This window comes from Chenopodium album, chromosome 17, assembly GCF_948465745.1.
Source record: "Chenopodium album chromosome 17, dcCheAlbu1.1, whole genome shotgun sequence".
Taxonomy (NCBI): Eukaryota; Viridiplantae; Streptophyta; class Magnoliopsida; order Caryophyllales; family Amaranthaceae; genus Chenopodium; species Chenopodium album.
Genome location: NC_137850.1, coordinates 5,026,949 through 5,048,292, shown reverse-complemented (window position 1 = coordinate 5,048,292; position 21,344 = coordinate 5,026,949). Strand labels below are relative to the sequence as shown.

The 21,344-nt window shown below is 32.7% G+C and overlaps 2 protein-coding genes across 2 annotated transcripts; one reads left to right on the top strand and one right to left on the bottom strand.

Moving 5' to 3' along the window:
- The first annotated feature begins 14,006 nt into the window (after window positions 1-14,006).
- On the top strand, window positions 14,007-17,060 carry LOC145587472 (thiohydroximate-O-sulfate sulfur/sulfate-lyase (nitrile-forming) NSP5-like). Its single transcript, XM_081644206.1, has 2 exons — window positions 14,007-14,117; window positions 15,756-17,060. The coding sequence occupies exons 1-2, from the start codon at window positions 14,091-14,093 to the stop codon at window positions 16,707-16,709; spliced, it is 981 nt and encodes a 326-aa protein (XP_081500332.1). The 5' UTR covers window positions 14,007-14,090; the 3' UTR covers window positions 16,710-17,060.
- A 660-nt stretch (window positions 17,061-17,720) lies between these two features.
- Window positions 17,721-19,761, bottom strand: LOC145587471 (fasciclin-like arabinogalactan protein 2). The gene is made up of 3 exons (XM_081644205.1): window positions 19,388-19,761; window positions 18,914-19,239; window positions 17,721-18,690 (listed from the first exon to the last, which is right to left on the bottom strand). The coding sequence occupies exons 1-3, from the start codon at window positions 19,698-19,700 to the stop codon at window positions 18,136-18,138; spliced, it is 1,194 nt and encodes a 397-aa protein (XP_081500331.1). The 5' UTR covers window positions 19,701-19,761; the 3' UTR covers window positions 17,721-18,135.
- Between the last annotated feature and the right edge of the window lie 1,583 nt (window positions 19,762-21,344).

The following is a 21,344-nucleotide window of genomic DNA, read 5'->3' as shown; positions in this document are numbered from 1 at the left end:
TGAAAAAAAAAGAAGAAAAACCCAGCCAATAACCCTCACGGGCTCATGACCACCCTCCCCACTCCCTAGGCCTGTCAGCAGCCCTTCAACTCTCCGGCATCCCCCACCCAAAACCACTGGAATCCCTCTCTCACCACGACCCAGCCATCAAAATCGGCCCTCCGCATCCGAAAACCACCCATTCCTTTTCCCCAACCTGGAAAAAGTCGTTATCAGCCGTCAGAGAAGTAGCCATAGGAACAACGGTGAGATGTGTAGTCGTATCATATTGTTCTCCTTGCGTTTTAATGGAGTGTTTAATCTTGGTCGTTTATAAAGTACCAGCGTCGATCTACTGTCTGGGTGGTGGTGGACTGGTGGGGTTGTCATGGGATTAGGTTGGGTGTTCTTTTTTTTTTCAGCCATTCACGTGATGACACATGTCACTTAAACCTAAAAAAAAATAAAATAAAAAATAAAATAAAAAAAATTACCTTTTTAATAGGTTAAAAGTCACTTGGGACCATTTTGAGCGAATACCCCCCAAAGTTTGGATTATTTAAAAATACTCCAAAGTTGGGATTATTTCAAGCGAACCGACGAAAGTTGGGATTATTTTGTCAATTTTTTCTTATATATATGTAATGTTCTTTTATTTATAAGGTATGTTCTTTTATTACATGTAATGTTATTTATTTTATATGTAACGTTCTTTTTTATGTACTCAATGTTCGTTTATAATGTATAATAAATTATTATAACTTTGATTTTTTTTTTTTATTTATAGATATTGTTCTTTTATTTATATGTAATGTTTTTGTTAGGAAACAAGGGTGTAATTGTGTTTGATTAATGTGGAACAAGTCAATGAAAAATAAGAATGAGAAAAAAGGCAATAAAGAAGATAAACAAAGAACACTAGGATTTACGTGGTTTGGTCAAAATAGACCTACTTCCATGAGTGGGGGATTCAAGAGCTTTTCACTATAATGGAGAAGAATAATAAAAGGAGTCCTAAATCTAATGACTCAAAAGGCATGATCTAATTGATCAACTAATAAAGAGTCCTTTTATAACACAAGAAAACCCTAATAAAACCCTAAAATTGTTCTCAAGTATACTCAAATAGCCGTCATAGAAAAGATAAAATTTTAGGAAATTATCCCTAAAATAATTAAGCTAAAATCGCACCTAAAAACGCCCAACACGTCCAGGCACAGACGTGCTCCCTTTGGGCACGGACGTGCTATGTCGAGCACTTCGTCAACCTCGTTCTAGCTTCGTCTAGTCTTCGTAAAACGGCCATAACTTTCTCGTTTCTTATCGGAATTGAGCATATGACCTATCGTTGGAAAGCTCTTGAACCAAGATATCAACTCCAACTTGAATCGCCTCAAAATCCCTTGTAGTTTGAGAGATATCTGCATTTAAAGTCAGCCCTACTAGATTTCGTGTCACAATTTAACAGTTCTTTAATATAGGTAATGTTCTTTTATTTATAGGTAATGTTCTTCCGAGTCCACCCGCCTGTACGAAATAATTATTGGTATTAAATTATTGATTTTAAATTGTGGGGTGTGTTTTCACGTGCTCTATTGGTTTTCTTTGTATTGGTACCCATTTTTTCTGACATTATTTTGGAGATTTTTTTTTTGTTTTTTGTTATTGATTGTTTGTACATGAATACATGATACACCTGTTTTCTTAAAATGTGCTTTAATTGTTTCATAACAATTGATAATATATTTTAAATTTTTACACTATTTATATACGAATTTTGACTATAGTTCTTGAGTAATATACGTAAAATAATTACGAGTAGTATCATGGAGTAAAACAGAGTAATTTGATTTGTATATTTGTCAAGTACACACCTTGGACCATAAAAGTATTTTATTTTATTTTTTTTATTTTTCTTATTTTGGTGAAGAAGTCCATAAAAGTATACCTTAAGAGAGTAAGAGATAACAAACATGTTAATTGTTGTAATTTAAGGAAATAGTTTGAGGAAGTTATTGTAAGATTTATAACAATTTGACTAACACACTTGTCAATACATATGTTTAACCATAAAAAAAAATGCAATTATAATTAAATATACCTTGTACCTAATTTTAGGGTTATTTTTATTTGTTCCATTAGTATTAGGACCGCAAGCAGATGTTGATTTGGATTTATATTAGGTACTAGCTCTTCTTTTTCTGACTTTGTTTTGCTGGATTCTTATCTAGATTTAGGTGTAATAATGTAAAGGTAAAATAAAGAACAAAAAGGATCTAGAAAGAAAAGAAGTGTTGTGAACAATATAACTATATAAGTACAATAAGAGATTCTAACAATGGAATACAAATACTACGTAATTTCAGTTGATTAGTTACATTCCATTACAAATTAAACCCAATGTTTTGTATTCATACATACAACAAACCCACAAGGCAACAAATGCTTATATCATTTCTTGAGAATGATATTCTAGCTCAATCAAGATTCCGGACTCGAAACTTAGGAATGCAGCAACCCTTAATTGGAAAGTTTTTTCTCTAATTATTGGACCCTGATGTGGCTCAGATCCAAATTAATCAGAGTTTAATAGGCATTGGATTATCATATATGTTTACATAAAATAATAAAACAAACTAATCATTCATTACTAGCCCAATAGAGAAATACAGAAACACTAATTTATGATAATATCATTGTGCAAAATGGGCTAAATTAAACAACTATAAATACCCTCGAATGAAGGAGATTGTGCTACATAATTAATCTTTAACAATTAGTCATCTCTTGGTCTTTAGGAACTTCAATTATGTTGTCAAGATACCCTTAAAGTTCTTAGAAAACTTTTGGGGTTAAAGTTCTTAGATAAATTTTAGGGTTAAAGTTCTTCAAAACCTACGCTTTAAACTCTGTCTTCAAAAGAATAGGGACGGATGAAATGCATAAAGATGTCATTAATTACTACTTGCAATCCTAACATATTTATGAAAGTTAATTGTCACTGTGGTAAGTTTTTTTTATATTGCATTATTATTTTAGTTTGTTGGTAAGTCCAACCCAAAAGGCCTCAGACTTTTAAAGGGGCATTTATATTTTACGCGCTGGCTAATTCATGAATTGAATCAATAAAATTGGTCTATAAAAAAAATAAAAAAAGTGGTAGAGTCACACTAGTTAGGCTTAAGTGATCACTTCAAATCCGAGGAGCGAAAAAGAAATGGATATTTGGTTTGCCTTATTCAATAGCTCAAAAATAGGTGAAGGGTGAAGTTTGCTTAGTGAAGCATGGTAAAGAGTCACAACAAGGAAGTTATTAAGCAAACGAAAAGCACCCACAATCCATTGGGGTTATTTTGCACTTGAAAGTGAAGAATTATAGAAAAAGGAATAAATAATAGTTTGAGGTATCTACCCTCTATATAGAGAATTGATATCTCAGCCTAATAGAGGCCTTTTAAGCTAACTTATCTCATCCATGCAAGCTAGGACTAATAGCTTGTTTGGATAGAAATTTTGGAAGGAGAGGGAGGGGAAGGAAGATGAAGGAAGGGGAGGGGTGAAGAAAACAAAATCCCTCATTTGGATAACAGAGAAAATGAAGGAAGAGAGACTGAGGGAATCTAAGCTACTTGTTCTTGAGATAATATGAATTGAAATTCTCAATTTTCCAAAATCAATAATTCACCTATCAAAATTTTAAATAATAAAATTCTGGAAATATAAATTCTTACATATAAATTGTCTTTGTCGATTTTCCAAGATGAAATTTTCAAAAAATTGATTTTTGAAAATAAAAACCAAAATTTCTGAAAATTGATTTTCGAAAATCAAAACAAAATTTTCTGGTTTTAGAAAAAGAAGAACACATTTTCGAAAAATTGATTTCTGTATATTAAAACCTTTTTTTTTTCTCCAGAAAATCGATTTTTGAAAAACCATAACTCAATTTTTTGAAACTTGATTGATGAAAATAAAAACCAAATTTCATGAAAAAATCGATTTGTAAATCAGAACCAGAAATTTGTATCTCAACATTTGAAATTTTTATACTTAAAATTCAATTTCAGAAAAAAAAATTTCTTAAGATTGAATATGGCGGTGGACATGGCGGCGGAAGATGACGAAGCTTGTGGTGGAGGCGTCAAACAGTAGATGTTGAAGGAAGCAAAGTTTTCCTTCCAAATCTTCTCTAATTTGGAAAGATTTTTTTCTTAATTGTGAAAGGAATTAATTTCCTTCCATTTCTCTTCCTCCCAATTCCCTCACCTCCCATTTTTGCTATCCAAATGGAGGAAAACTAATCTCTTCCTTTCCCTCCCCTTCCCTTCCCTCCATTACTCTCCATCCAAACAAGCTGTAAATTAACAATTACTAATAGCTGGTCTCGAGATCAGCTATACAAATATAATCCCTCACTGATGCGCGCATGACGTCGCAGGTCACATGTTGTCAAATCAAATACAGAACTCTTTTAAAAGAAAAGAAAAATATTTTTCATTTTTAAAAGCTATCATACCCATTTTCTCTCTCTACCCATCACTTTTATGTCTACCCATCATTTTCTCTCTCTATTTCCTCTCAAAACCACCATAATCTATCAAACTACAAAAGCTTAGAGATCAAAATGACTTGCATAAACATGGATATTCAAGATGAAAGAGAGCGGCATCTAAAGAATATGAAAAACGACCTCGAAAAAAACGGTAATTTTGCAATTTTCTTTGAACTAGTAGCATAATTGTTTAATTACAAGCTAGACTTTTTGTAGCAATTTTATTTGATTGATATGGAGGAATTTTGCCAAATTTCCTTGCAATTTTGGTTGATTTTATCTACATTTTCAATTTTGATTAATTAATTACATTTGACAGAATGAAAATTGTGAACATTAATATTATAAGAAAGAACATCTGATATTACAAGAATGAACATTTGATATTGCAAGAATGAACATTTTGCCAAATTGTGAACATTAAGAATGAACATATGATATTATAAGAGTGAATGTCTGATATTACAAGAATGAACATTTTTCCAAATTGTGAATATTAATATTATAAGAATGAACATCTGATAGTATGAAAATGAACATTTAATTTTGAAAGAATAAATATCCTATAGCAAAAAAATGTTCATTTTTGTTATATTAAATTGTGAACATTAATATTATAAGAATGAACATCTGATAGTATGAAAATGAACATTACTATGATAAGAATAAACGTTTGATAGTATGAAAATGAACATTTAATTTTGTAAGAAATAATATCTTATAGCAAGAAAATGTTCAATCTTGTTATATTAAATGTTCATTTTTACAATGAGGAACCAGACATGAAAATGTTCATTCTTGTTATATTAAATGTTCATTTTTACAATGAAGGACCAGCTAAAAATTTGCGCTAAACTAAAAGATGACATCTACTAGTAAGCTTATGTTAACTTGAGATATTACAGATGGTGACCCATTTTGATGTCTTGTTGGGCCTTGGGACGAAAACTCTTTAAAAGAGATCAAAATGCGCCTATGGCGCTTTTATATCGGAAGTTGAGGAGAACATAACATTCCTTATATAGGGGCTTGATACCTCAACCTAGTACAGGTCTTTTGAGTAACACTTATGTCCAACACGATTACACCATAGCAAATCCTTGCGGGGTAGGACCTAAAGATGACAATATCTATTGGGACCTAAAGATGTCATCGACGATATATATTCAAAGGGAATTCGCTATTCACTTCATCACTTGTGACGCAAGTGCGTTCTGCAAACCCGAATGATAGTGCTGGTAAGGGTGGTGGAGAGAAGAAGAAAAAGATATACATAAAATACAAGTTATTGGTAAATTATATCATATATATACTTGTAATCTAAATATTGTAAAGTAATCTGCTGATTATATCGAATCAAAAAAGATAGATGATTATAACAAATATAAAGTGAATAAACCAAATCATTTTTTTTTTCTTTTTTTGAAAGGCATGTGATGGGCTTGGTCCAGAGTAATTTTATGTGGATTGGGTCCATGCAAGTTCCCTTGTTTTAATTTGTCAATTGATAAACTTATTATAGAGTGTAATTTAAAAACCTATACAACTATCTACCCTCTCCCTTCTATCCCTTATTTCTCTCTATGTTTCCAATCTTATGCTTGTTGCCTTGTTGGAGATAAATAAGACTTATTTTGTTTTGTTTTCTATATTCGTTCACTTTAGTTTTATTCTCAATAATATATACCTTATGAGAGTGTAGTCAATTTAAATTTACTAGTATTTAACATAACCCATATGTGATCGACTATGTAGGGCTCAATTTTAATTGAATTGTTTGTGTTCAATATAGCACAAATTGATCTCTTAATGAAACTTTTATACGGGATTGAAAAAAATTACTAAAATACAATGATCACAGTTTTAATTTGTTGAATAAGATCTTTACTCTGTATTTGATTCAATTTGTTATAAATTTGATACATACATCTATACCTCTTAAATTTGATTATTCGATTTGTTGAATATGATATTTCCATACATAATTTTCTTACACCTATTTGCCTAGGTTATAATTCAACTCTACCCATAAAACATACTTCTAACATGTAGTGCTATACATACCATCCAATTTTGCCATGATCACCTCTTTTTTAGGTCGGTACTAAATAAATACTTGCATGCACAATTCTTTCTAAGGTGACACATACCCTTTCTAAATGGCTATGTGTCACAAAACATTTTCTATCATTGTTATTTCACTTCCTAGCTCTGTTATATTTCAGGATTGAACCACAAACAATTGCAAATTTAATATTAGATATGCTTCAAACTTTAACAATTCACTAGCTTAGTTATTTTCTCACTAGCCATATTTTGGCAAAACAAAAAAAAATTGCATGATATAACAATGTTCCCTACAAAGATAATTCTACAACAAATAACACTACTGTGCTTATTATTGTTAAAAATTTCCACAATCCATTGTTCTTTATCATCCCAAAAGAAAGAGGGTGATAACAATAATAATGTTGAAGCTTGTACTAGTAATTGTCCCATAATATGTCAATTCCCATGTCAAGCACCACCAAAGCCGCCACCATCGCCACCACCACCACCGCCTGAAGCCCAACCGCCACCTGGAAGTTCGGGTTCACAGGGGGTTAATTGTCCTCCGGGAAGTGTCCCATCATGTTGTGAATACCCAAATGGTCCTCCAATGAGTGAAGGGCCACCTTATGGTCAAGGAGGTCAAGGACAATATGTTCCTCCTAGTAGTCCATATACTTATGTACCGTACCATAATTTTTCTGCTTCTACTATGACCACTACTACTGAGTTGTTTGGGAAGCCTCTTTATTCTGCTATTTTCTTCATGTATTACTTTTGTTTCACTTGATTTAATTGGATAATGTTATGGGAATATATTAGTTTACTCATCATATATGCTCATATAATGAATTACTTATGTTGTTGTTTCTAGGGTTATGCACAACTATATGATCAATTGACTAGATCTTAAATTAGTAGAAGTGAAAATTAGTTGAGTTTATGTTGTGATTATTAGTTGGGGTTGTTTTTGTCAAGTGTATGAGATAGTTTTTTACACATTATTTTTCGCGAATTAATTAAAGATTGTTGAATCCTGTGTGTATCTATGACCTAAAATAAAATTGGGTGAAATTGTTGGGTGTATGAGAAGTGCCTAGCTAAAATTTCTCTATACGGCAATATCCACGTAGAAAAACTTACATGAAACCTAGATATTTGCCTAAATTGTTTGAATAGTCATAGTATTGCAATTGATTCGATATGCAATAAGGAAATTATACAAATTGAGTTGATATTTTAAGGAATTGATGTAAAAAAAAAATAATGAATGATGTTTGTGATGCACCTGATTAAATAAAAAAAGGTGGAAAGAACATTTAGATGTTCGAAAAAGAACATGCAAGTTTTTGAAAAAGAATATTTTAATTTTAATTTCCTCTCTCTAAAATATGTTCAACTAAAAAAATTCAAGATTTTATTTTCAAATTAAATTTCAAAATTCAAAATAACATATGTTAAAAAAACATAAGTTATAATGCAAAGAACATATAATTTATACCTGAAGAACACATTGATCAAACTCAAATAACATACAATAATTAACAAAAAGAAAGAAAGAAAAAAAAAAAGGAATTTGTGTGTCACTCATTACCTCAAAGAATATACGAGCCAAATTCAAAAAACATACTTTATATTATTGAAACCCAAGAAATATGTTTAATTAACATATGTAAAGAATATATGTATAAAAGAACATATTATCAAACATATATAGATATCTTTTTTGTCTAATATAAGTATGTTCTTTGTCAAACACGATATGTTGTTTATCAAACAACCGCATGTTCTTTCCGCCTTACAGGTACACCATGCACATGGTACACCCGGGGCATTATCCAATTTTCATTAAAAAAAAATTTTAAAAAAAAAAAAAGTTGAGCTAACGTTACAATAGAAAACGAGTGTACGTATCAATTTACCTAATGCCAAGCTATGGAGTAGAATGTTAATAGCACCTAGCAAGGTGAGAAAACATTTTCTACTTTTTCTTAGGTATAACCATAAACTATGATCAAATTGGAATATATAAATATTGCTAAAGTTTAAAATGTTAATATCATTATGAATTCGAGTTTTTTTTTATGGAGTATAAATTGATTCTACAATAAGGAAACTGAATTCTTTAAGAAGAGAGTTAGGCCCCGTTCTCTTCTCTTGCTGAATTGAAATTATTTTTATTGAAACAAAATTATATTTGCTGAACTTAAAGTATTTTTACTGAACTTGAATTAATTTTACAGAACTGAACTTATTTTTATTGAACTGAAATTATTTTTACAGAACTGAAATTAATTTTACTGAACTGAAATTAATTTTACTTAATATTATTTTTTTAAGGTGAAGAGAACAGGGTCTTAGAGAATGAATAAATCCCTTTGATGGTCATGCAAGTGTTTTTGCCTACAAAATCATTATAAAATAATATTTAATAATATAATATTTCTTTTCGTTTTTTTTACAATTGCAACACATTTTTAAAATGGAAATATCATAATTCTTGCAATACACTTACTATAATAAATTGGAAAGTTATTTTAGAAGAAAGTTGTATTATTTTCTTTATTTAAAGCTCATGGCCACTAAATTATTATTCTAACCTCTTATCCCATTTTTTTTAAAGTGTTTTAAATTCTACTTTTATTAAGTACCATGAAAAATGTATGTAGCAAATATTAAAAAAACGGAAGAAAGGTAGTCACGTCAGAGCTCAGCTAAGCTAAGCTAGGAGTCTAGCGTTTTATTTGTTGGGTGCATATTAAGTACAAGTACTAACCCGACATAAGAAAAGGATTAAATTAAGAGTTAACATTCATAATATAAGAATGATTAGAGTCCACTGCATGAATTCGACCATAGTATGAAGTTATTAAACCAATAATCCATTTCACAGAAAAATGAGTAGGTGGGATAGGTGATGTTAGAATTGCATGTTGCCAATTTTAATGGAAAGTGACTACTGCCTCTATATTGATTAAATTAGTATTAATCCATGATTACATTATCATTTTATGGGGATTGGCATCTTCTACTTAAGTACCTAATCTATCTATCCCTTTGAACTTCCACTTTTAAATTTTACTCTCTCCGTCCCTTATGAGCAATTTTTACAGAAATTAATAAACATAAATAAGAAGTAGTAAACTATATTGAAAAGGTAAATTTACATTGAATATGCAAAAAACTAGAGAAAGAAAATAATAAAAGTACATGAAAAAGCAAAATTTACATAGAAAAATTAAATTTACACAAATATTGTTGCAAATTGAAGAGAATTTTGATAATAAAATAATATTAATCTATATCTATACTATATTTTAAAACAAGAACTTTTGCAAGTCATACAATGTGCCACGTGGCATTTCCCCCTAATTTCCCTACTATCCATTTGTAGTTACATATTTTTTTGGAAAAATTGTTAAAAATAATCTCAACTTTTATTCGTTCGCTCAAAATAATCCCAACTTTGGATTAATTTTAAATAATCCGAACTTTAGAGGTCATTCACTCAAAATGGTCCCAAGTGACCGGTAATCTACTAAGGAGGGAATATTTTTTTTTAATTATTATATATTTTAAGTGACACGTGTCACCACCAGATTGGTTGAAATATTAAAAAAAATTAATAAAAAAATCAGCATCACCCACGCAACCCCAACAACCACCCACGATTCCGGCAGCCCTCCTACCCAACCAAACCAGGTACCTCCCCCGTCCCTGTCCTACACCGCACTCAGATCCCGTACCCCACGCTGCCGGCGACGCCGTCTCCACCTACCCTCAGCTCTATCGTCCCGAAACTACCACTGAACCACCACAAAAACCCAATCTAAATATCTCTTAAAAACCCCTTCTCCCACCGTATAAACCCCTAGACGCTACTCCCCCACCCTCGAAAACCCTTTTGGTAGGCTCCCGAGGGTCGAGAAGGGGTGGCTGGCAGTTTATATGGTGGAGGAGGATTTTTTTTTCTTACATTTTAAGGTGGGGATTGGTGGTATTAAGGTGGTGGTTTAGGGGGATGAACCGACGAATAAGGGTACATAGGGGAAAGGTGTCGCCGGCGTATGGAGGGGCATCTGGGTGCAGCGGGATGAGGAAAGAGTTGATTGGTGGTAGTGAGGGTGGTGGTAGTGGTGGTCGGTGGCTTGGGCAGTTTGTTTTTATTTTAATTTTTTTTTTTATTTATTAAGTTTTTGGTTTTTTTTAATTTTTCAACCAATCACGTGGTGACACGTGTCACCTCTTAACCTGTTATAACAGGTTGGGTGACTAGTTGGGACCATTTTGAGCGAATGACCCCTAACTTCGGATTATATAATATTAATCCAAAATTGGAATTATTTTGAACAAATGAGCAAAAGTTGGGATTATTTTTGTCAATTTTTTCTATTTTTACTTTAAAGCAAACATTTTCATTCATGCCTTTTTATCATATAGTTTTCTATTAGATAAATGTACTCTTTCAATGCCTATTATGAATAATACTCCATACTTCCATAGCCTCCAATAATAGTTACTAAAATCTTTAGTTTCTAACTCTCATCCCAAATGAAAGTCATTATTATAAATTAAAAATTCTCTCCTTCTCCCCATTTTTGCATGTCTAAAATTTTCTTTCTATTTTTCTAATTTAAATCATAAAACCTTACACCACAATTGAATCGATTTTATAATTTTGTAAGACAATTTGGCCAAATTTTGTATCGATCAGTTTCATACTTTCACCAAATATGTCACAAAAAGGTTTGTTTTCTCTATGTTTAACTCCCTCTTTTTTTATTTTTTTCAATTTGCAATTTTACAATTCTAATTTCAATTATAAATATTGTGATAAATTAAATGATTTGTATGGAGTATTGAAAATTTATGACTAAGTGATGTTATTGTTTTATAAAAATTGAATATTTGTTGGTCTTCGATTTTGTTTGGTATTTTATAATATTAATTTTGCTAGAATTTGAAATAAATCGACGAACCAAATTTTTTTTTATTTTCAGAGTAATTTTTTTTTGTTTGATGTAATTTGTATTATTTACTGTTACATATGATATAATGTATTATTTACATTACATTTATATAAATAGTATTACATTTTAATTTAGGAAAATTTGTAAATTGCAGTCATTTAAAGTTCGTATTTTGCAAAGTGCAGTCATTTAAAAAAAAAATTGCAAATTGCAACTCAAAAGTCCGTATAAATTGTAAATTGAAGCCCAATTCAACTTTTCATTGGTTTACATGTCGAAAAATCTTCGTTTAAGGTTTTAAGGGTCATTTTAGCACTTAGGGGCCCGAATTGAGTTCTGAATTAACAAAAAAATAACATAAGTGTCTCATTTTTACAGTTTCCCACAAATCGATATATTTTTGTTACGCAAAACGAGGCACTTACGTTATTTTTTTGCTAATTCCGTGCTCAATTCGGATGCTTAAGGGCTAAAGTGACCCCTAAAACCTTAATAGAAGATCTTTCGACATGTAAACCGATGAAAAAGTTAAATCAACTGCAATTTACAATTTATACGAACTTTTGGGCTGCAATTTGTAATTTTTTTTAAAATGACTGCAATTTGCAAAATACGAACTTTAAAAAGCTGCAATTTGCAAATTATCCCTTAATTTACTAAAAAAGAGCGATTTGTATTTACAAATATTTTTTTTTTAAAAAAATTTTTAATTTAAAAAAAAAAATGAAAAATTAACAAAATTAATCTTTCCCTTTCTCCATCTTCTCCATTCCACACCATCTCCATAACACCTTTTCCTCCATTGAATACTCTTTTTTTTTTTTTTTTTTAGATTACATTTCAAAATTAAACAGATAATTACAGAAGTTATCACTCTCATAATTTAATTGTTGGGTTCCCTTTGAATTATTCCAAGCTTTAATCGGATAATTGTTGGATAAATTAATTTTTGGCTACAATGGTGGTTTCGATGGCTGGGTTTGGCTACAATGGTGGTTTCGGTGGCTGGGTTTGGCTACAATGGTAGTTACGGTGGCTGGGTTTGGCTACAATGGTAGTTACGGTGGCTGGTTTTGGCTACAATGGTGGTTTCGGTGCTGGGCTTGGCTACGATGGTGGTCTCGGTGGCTGGGCTTGGCTACGATGGTGGTCTCGGTGGCTGGGCTTGGCTACGATGGTGATCTCGGTGGCTGGGCTTGGCTACAATGGTGGTTTTAGTGGCTGGGTCTGGCTCGGGTGGTGGTTTTGGTGGCTGGGTTTTGCTTGGGTGGTGGTTTTGGTGGCTGGATTTGGCTAGAATGGTGGTTTCGGTGGTTGTGGGTGGCTAAGAAAGTGGTTTCAATGGCAAAAATAAAGTTGTTGACTTGTTCTAGAGATAGTGTCAAAGTGTCAATGTGCCGATGTGGGCAGTGATTAAAGAAATAAAAAAAATGGGGTGTTTCTTTAATTTTTATTTATTATTACAAGTATTATTATCAAAAAGCACTAATCAATACTAGCTTCACATCACTCTTTTTACCTAAACAACTAGCCTTCTGACCCGTGCAATGCACGGGTTATTCATATAAAATTGTATTGAGAGATAAGTGAGGAAATATCAGTAAGTCATTATAGGGTATAATATGTAATCGGAAACATGATTAAAGAAATTAAAATTTTGGAACTTTAATCGAAAAAGAGGCTTAAATAGAAGGTGGAAGGGCTAAAATTAAAGAGAGAATAGGAAAAGGTTGAGTTAAAGGGGAGAGATGAAGTGTATATGAAAGATGAAGTATAAGTTTAATGAAAGAATTAAAAAAAAATGGTGTAATAAAAAATTAATAGTGTAAGATAACATGTGGCACTATGGTTAGAGAAGTGTAATAGAATGGATGAGAACATGTGTCTTTCTTAATTTTTTAGTTATAGTTTTTAAATACTAAGTATAGATAGGTTAACAAATGAGTGAGACTATTTTGAAAAGGGTCATCCAATAGTTGGAATTATTCTAAGTTAAACTATAGATGGGATTAAAATGAGAAGGAAGGTAATAATTGGGATTATATTTGTTAATTTTTCCTTAAAAAAAAAGTCTAAATACATATATCTAGATAAAAAGATGATTCCATGCATCGCACGAATTTAATACTAGTTATACTTGAAAAAAAAGCAAATGAGACTATTATTTTGGGACTTAAAATTGAACATAAGGGACTAATAATAAGAGACGGAAAAAATATATACAATAGCCTATCCAAATTCCAAAATAATCCATACACAAAGAGAGTACTCTGTAATAGTTTAAAGGTGTAAAAAACTAATCCGAATTAAAAATATAAAATAAAAATAAAAAAAATAAATTTTAACTTATATGAACACAGTAATTTAACAACACCCAAAATTAAAATAGACTCGATTTCACCGAATCCGACCTGCATTTAATAAAGTGGTATTTTTGGGGCAGATGTCCCGTTGCCAAATAAATAGGGGCATGCCGCATGCTTTACTCTCAAAAACTAGTGGGAAGTTTGAAAGGTGGCAATTAGCAGACAGCAAGAACGATGGTCATTCAGGGTGATTGGGTTAAGGTTTGCTTCTTAATTTATGACCTTTTTTTCTCAATTTTGCACCAATTTGTTGTTTTAATCCTTTATCTTGAGTAATTTTGGTTAATTATGAGGCAAAGTAGTTTCTAAAACTTGTAATTTGCATTATGTTAAATCCAACACATAATATAAGGCCCTTGAAAAAACTATGATCAAAGAAGTGAATAGCTCCAATTTGCAGTTTAAAGGATCATGGTTATGTAATTTGTAGCATGTGTATCAGTGTATGAGTTTGCAACTCTCTTAATTATTTCCCTAATTTCTCGATCATGCATCATTGGAGTTAAGTCATTGTGTAGAGTAAGATTCCTTTTATCATCAATACCTCCTTCCGTCGGGATTTAATAGTCACGTATATTATTTTGAATTCTGACAACTTGATGTTATGGAGTTATGGTATACGAAGTATATATTAGTGAAATCATGTATAATGATTTGTTTTTGAAAGGTTCGGACAACTTGATTAAGGTCCTGTTCTATTCACCTTATCAGTTTAGATTAGTTCAAATAAGAGTTAGCTTAGTAAGGGATAAAGTCCAATTTATGATTAAACAAAGATCAAATTAACAAATTAGGTGAATAAAATGCACTCTAAGGGCCTGTTCTTTTCAAATTATTTTCAGTTCAGTTCAGTTATAATAAGTTCAGTTCAGTTTAGTTTTTAATTTTCTTCTCTCATAAAATATTTAGTTCAGCTCAGCTCCAATAAGTTAAGTTCAGTTCAATTCAGTCAATCAGAAGAGGCCCTAATTCACTATAGAGCTGAGTATGAATTATTTGATGTAGTATGCAGCAACCATTGGTTTGACAAAAGAGATCAAATTCATTCATTATTTCTTATTGACTATACGGAATAATCACTTTTGATTCATGTAGCCGACCCCATTTATAGGATTAAGGCTTTGATTGATTGAGTTCTTATTGAAGGTTTTGTTTCATAAACACAGTCTTATTTCAAGTCAACCAGAGTCTTGATGTAGCAACATTAATATCAGGGTCTTTTCAATGAGGGGTCTAATGTCACTGACCTTTGTGAGTTTTTTAAAACAACCTTTTTGTTAGTTTTGATCCAAGTTTCATGAAAACAGGTACAAACATGCCATTATACTTCCGTACACGTATATTCTTATGTCCTACAAGAATTGTTATGTTTCCTAAAAATAGGACTGGTTTGCTCACAAGTCTTGTTTATAGGTCTAATCTGTCTTTCAGACAAGATATTTTTATGATGGTTTTGACTGTTTAGATCCTTTCAAAGTTTCAAGCTACATATATGTTTTAACCATAATTTGAAGTGACTAAAATGTTATCAGCAAATATGTTATCAATGGCTAGAAAAGCTGCAATCTTGTAGGATTTATACGATCAGTAAAGATGATAAAACATTTGCTAATATACTTGTGTGACAGGAAAGAGTTGGTCCATTGTTTGGATATCCTAAAACAAAGTTCTTAGATGTTTACGCTTACCTTGTGAAGTTATTAGTGGTATTCTTCATACAGATATTTTCTTGTAACAACTAATATGATCATTATCAGCTGTGTTCTGAGTTAAACTATAAGAGAGAATCCTGAAATTCTGATATGCTTATTAGTTATATTTATACTTGTATGCTTTTAGTTTGAACAGAATGGAACTGGGCCTGGAGCAAGGAGTTCACATGCAATAGCCATAGTAGGAAAGAAGCTCTATGCCTTTGGGGGTGAATTCATGCCACGAGTCCCCGTTGATAACAAGCTGTATGTCTTTGATCTTGAGGACCAATCATGGTCTGTCAACGAAGCCAGTGGAGAGATCCCACCGCCACGTGTTGGTGTCTCAATGGCAGCCGTAAATGACACTATCTATGTCTTCGGTGGTAGGGATGCTGAACACAAAGAGCTCAATGAATACTACTCTTTTGACACTACTACTAACAAATGGACCCTTCTTTCTAGTGGAGAAACTGGGCCAGTTCACCGAAGCTACCATTCCACAGCAACTGATGATCGTCATGTGTACATTTTTGGTGGCTGCGGTTTCACAGGCCGATTAAACGACCTTTGGGCGTATGATACCATTGATCAGAAATGGATGAACTTCCCACCTCCTGGTGAAAATTGCAAAGGAAGAGGTGGACCTGGGCTTGCAGTTGTGCAACACAAAGTTTGGGTTGTGTATGGATTCGCAGGGAAAGAGGTTGATGATGTCCACTGCTTTGATCTCATCAAGAAAGAGTGGGCCGAGGTTGAAACAACAGGCGAAAAGCCCACTGCTCGAAGTGTATTTTCAACTGCTGTAATTGGCAAGTACATATTCATATATGGTGGAGAGATTGACCCTAGTGATTTGGGTCACTTAGGTGCTGGTAAATTCTCAGGAGAAGTCTATGTTTTGGACACAGAAACACTAGTGTGGAAGAAATTGGAGGATGGCTACAATTCAGCTGATCATCCAGGCCCAAGGGGATGGTGCGCCTTTGCTGGTGGAAAGAGCAATGGAAAACCCGGGCTGTTGGTTTATGGTGGTAATTCGCCTAGCAATGACCGGCTTGGCGATATTTTCTTCTTCACCCCGCGTATAAACATTGAATAAGTGGTGAAAGTAGTTGTAACTCTTGTACATAAATTGTGCAGTCATTAGGCATGGACCGAGCATGGCCAGCCAGTCGCCTAGCTGTGACATGGTCAAGTGCATGTTTATAGTGTCACCAAATGAATAATTGTGAAGAAAATGTGGCTGTAATGTAGCATTATTTTGCTGGGCTAAAAGTCTAGAACGCCTTAGACTATCCTTAATTCTCATATGGCTATATTGTGGTGCTTTGACTACTTACTGCTTAGTTGTTACAGTTTGTATCAGTTTCTTGTCATGGTTGGGCTTTCGATCGAGTTGTATTTCTGATTTAATGAATTCCAACTGAGATTTGGCACGACTGAAAAATAATGGACAGGTTGAAGAGTCTATTTTACTTCTAGTATTTTTGCTTGTCTATTATGCAACTTTTGAAAGATAAATGTAAAGATTTATGTGTCTATTTTTGCTTTCTGAGTGTAAATGTTACATATAGGCTGCTGGGCATATATCCTAATGTCGTGTGGTGTCAATTAGTTGATATAAAATCATTACAAGATTTATCATTACATGATTTTTAATCTTGTGTTCTTGTTTACATTATTGTCACTTGTGACTCTCTTTACACCAAAGTAAACATATTCTATTATTAAACTCCATGACAAATCTATAGCTAAATATGCTTCATTCTAATACCCATCGCATCTATTATAACATAAATAATCAGCTTTACATTTAAATTTACTACTCTCACTCTCTTTAATTTCATTCAATTTTTTCTTTTCTTTTAGTTCGTTGCCCTATATGTCTAAAGTACTTTCAATAATTATATGAATGTGTTTGGTATCGAGGGGATTGTCAAAGTGTTGGATATAATATTTCCTTGTCGATTTGACAAATATACATCACATTGTCCACAACATTAAACATAGCTATTGTCATTACTAAAGAGTAATAACTTATTGACTTTTTGTCATTGCTCATAAGACTTTCGGCCACAAATCTCATCTCTTCAAAGATATAATGCATAAATTTATAGTACAATTCAATGTAAGATCTAAATTGCAATCAACTAATCCCACACCAAATTGTACAATTTAATACTTTTAATTATTAATAATTCAAAAAAGGACGTGTTGTACAATCTTCCAAAAATCAAAAACAAAAAACAAAAAGAATCATAACATTATACACCAAAAATAAAGAAGAAAGACCTTCAAGTGGACCAATTATTTAACATTACACTCAATAATTAAAAAATTCATAAACTTTCTCGTCATCTCATGTGCTAATCGTCGGTGCTCAAACCTTGCCAAATAATCATCTAGCTCACTTCCAGCTTTACAATGTCCACGTCATATATCACACCCTCAAATTTTTTTCCTTTAATTAATTTTTTTTTTTTTGTATTTTTGTATATTTTTTTTTTGTATTTTTGGAATTATTTTTACAAAGCAGCCAGCACACAATAACACAAAGTGAGCCCCAAAGCCAAAATTCCTCCACCGTTGATCAATCCAGCTGCATTATTTTTCTTCTTATGAGACGTGGAATCCGCCACATCATCATCCTCATCCGACGCAGGGCCATCGGCTGCATCCGGGCCCGGCGCTTCAGCTTCGGGTGAAGAAGCCGGCTCGGGTGTAGCCGATGGCTTAAACAACTCACGTGGCAAGAGTACTTTATCTAATTTATAAACAGCTAAAGGATCCTCGTCAACTAACGTCCCCGTTATCTTAGCCGTTACTACTTTAGTTTTTATTGTTACGGACTCGTCGTCGTTTTGAATGGTGAAATCATACTTGTTAGGTCCTTCCGTCGCTAAAGTATTCATAAGGCCGTTGCTGGACTTGAGCATGCTCATTGAGCTGTAGACTGGAACACCGTGGTACAAGAGTACCGCGGTCTTGTTTCCGGCCGTTAAGTTCTTGAATTTTGGCATGAACGCCTTCACGGCGCTGTCACTAGCACAAAATACTGTTAAGCCGCTCTCAATGTTTTCCTATAAGAAACACACAAAAGAGAAGCAACGTTAACTTTTGTACCCTTTTAATATCTACTAGTGTTACATTTACGACAATTTTGTTTTCCACACCTTATTTTAACATATTTTAAAATAATGAATTCAAATAGCATAAGCTAAAAATCAATTATTATATACAATAAGTTCAGAATAGTTTATGTGACGCAAAATAATTAATAATTAAAGTGCGCTAAGTTATTACCTGGAAGGTCTTTTGAGCGCCAGTAGAGGTGAGCAAATGAGAAAATTCTTTGCAACCCTTGGAAGATAACAAGGAAGTCAAGTTAACCTTACTGGGCTCAGGTGTAGGAGCCTCAGCTTCGGCTGAATCAAGTACTTGACTAATGTGAATAATTGATAAATTATAAGGCTTTTCTAGTACTGCCTTGACAAAAAATGAGTTCAAGTCACCCGTGTTAGCTGGTCCGAACCCAACCTTTCCTCCGTGCATATCTGTTATGTTCACATACCCTGCATCCCCATCTGCGTCCCCTGATGACTGGAACAGGGAAGCAGTCGTCGTAGTTCCTATACATTATTTATATCAATATCTTATGATCAGATTAAGTTACATAAAGTTATTGTGATGCAAATCATGCATTTTTAATACCAAGTATGAATCTTTGACTATGAAAAAATGTAGAAATAATATTACTATTAGTAATTAGGTACATACCATCAGTGATCTGGTGGAGTTTTTTGGCACCATAGTAGTCAACAAGGACATGAAGTGAGAGGACATTACGAATAACGCGAGTAGGGAAACCCTTGGAGAGGAGGGAAGACATAGCAGAGTTGTCGAGGGCAAGAACGGTGATGGTTTGGAGGTGGTTGATCTCATTGGCAAGGTGGGTTTCTGTAAGGTATTGGTTGAAGGTGGAGAACTCAGGATGTCCTTTAAGGATCTTGGTAATGTTGAACGCCGTGGTGGCGGGAACGAGGAGGACAAGGAGGAGAAGGGATACGACCGCCGCCATGGATGGCTGCATTGTGATTGTATTGAGCTAGGAGGAGATCAAGTGGTGGTGGTGGGAAAGAGTGGAGCATGTGAAGAGTGAAGAACGAGTATATAAATAGTAAGGGAGTATGGGAATAATCGTGGTGTTATAACAAGTACAGGGTGTTAATTATGATTGATTGCTATAAAATGGGGCCCAAATTTTCACTGCAAGTAGAAATAATAATCATTTTTAACTATTATTCGTTTGCTAATTAGCATGTCGCTTTTTGGTGGGTTCAATTTTTGTAACAAAATTCTTGGTGGGACCCTTTGGTTCTGGACCGACAATTGCTCACTTGTATGCAGAAGATTTCCGCGAGTAATACTTGGTCAAGTACTGATTGTACTCCGTAAATATTGCATCCATTCGTTAATTGTTGTGCGTGCTGAAAATTTTCAAAGGGTAGCCAATCTAGCCATGAGCCTATCACACGTCTTGAATCATCGTATTGTGTTGTATTGTATTTATATTAGTTATGTATCTAAGTTAAATTGGATTTTATTGTGATCAGTAATGTTAGGCCATGTTTTATCACGCCTTGTTATGCTTTCTTAGAACAAATATGATTCACAATCTAACATGCACTCTAACGTGTTGTATTTTGACTATCATGTGTTTTAATTGTGCCAGAGAATGCCCGATTACTCAAATCATCACCATCTTTACTATTTAGTACTCCCTCCATCCCTTAATTAGATTCCTACTTCTCTCTATTATGTGAGGAATAAATGTTAAAAATAAAATAGAAATCAGAACGGAGTAACTATTTTATTTCCTTTGAATCAACTTAATTCTTTTTATAGAAAGATATTTTGATCATATTATACTCCGTAACAAGTAAAATTGTCATCAATTAAGTTATTGCCAATTGTTATTATATGAATCAAGATTGATCATTATGCTCCCGTACAACTGCTTTTGAATATAAAGGGTAAATTAAATTTAGGAAGGTCCCATACAAAAACGTTTATCCTTGTATCTAACCTTAGTAACCTACCATGTATGGCCAAAGTTGATAAACATCAAAATCTATCCAAAACGGAGGAAATGACTTATAATTCAAAGCAAATGTTGTTAAGTATTTTCTTTGCATTAGACTCAAATTGTTTTCCTACACGTTCAATATTTCTTGTTGCTTACTTGATTTTATAGTTTGATGAATAAAATCAGTGATTACTTGATATTTCAATTGAAAATTTTAAGGTACAACAGCCTGTACCTTGCTTAATTAATATCCATACTACGAAGTATTGTACTACTAGATTCCTCATAGTTCAAAACTACGACCATACGAATATCTAATTACTAGCTTCAATTTATCTCCTCTAATGATTCTTCTCTGTACAAAGTTACAAACTATTACACTTCTTAAGAAGCCTTCGAATCTCTACTACTATTTAAAAGTTTGCGAAGATTTGGGAAAATAAAGTTTATTGATTTGATTACTATATCATATTCTTACTCCACATTAGTACTTCCTTAGTAAAATTTATTGTCGGCAACTCGTATAATACAGTATTTTGCATGACCATACTTAAAATGCTAGGTGCGCTAGTAGTTGGCTGGTTAATATCATGGTTATTATAATAAACGTATCTAATTTTCTATTAAATCTTGGTTGACAATAATATA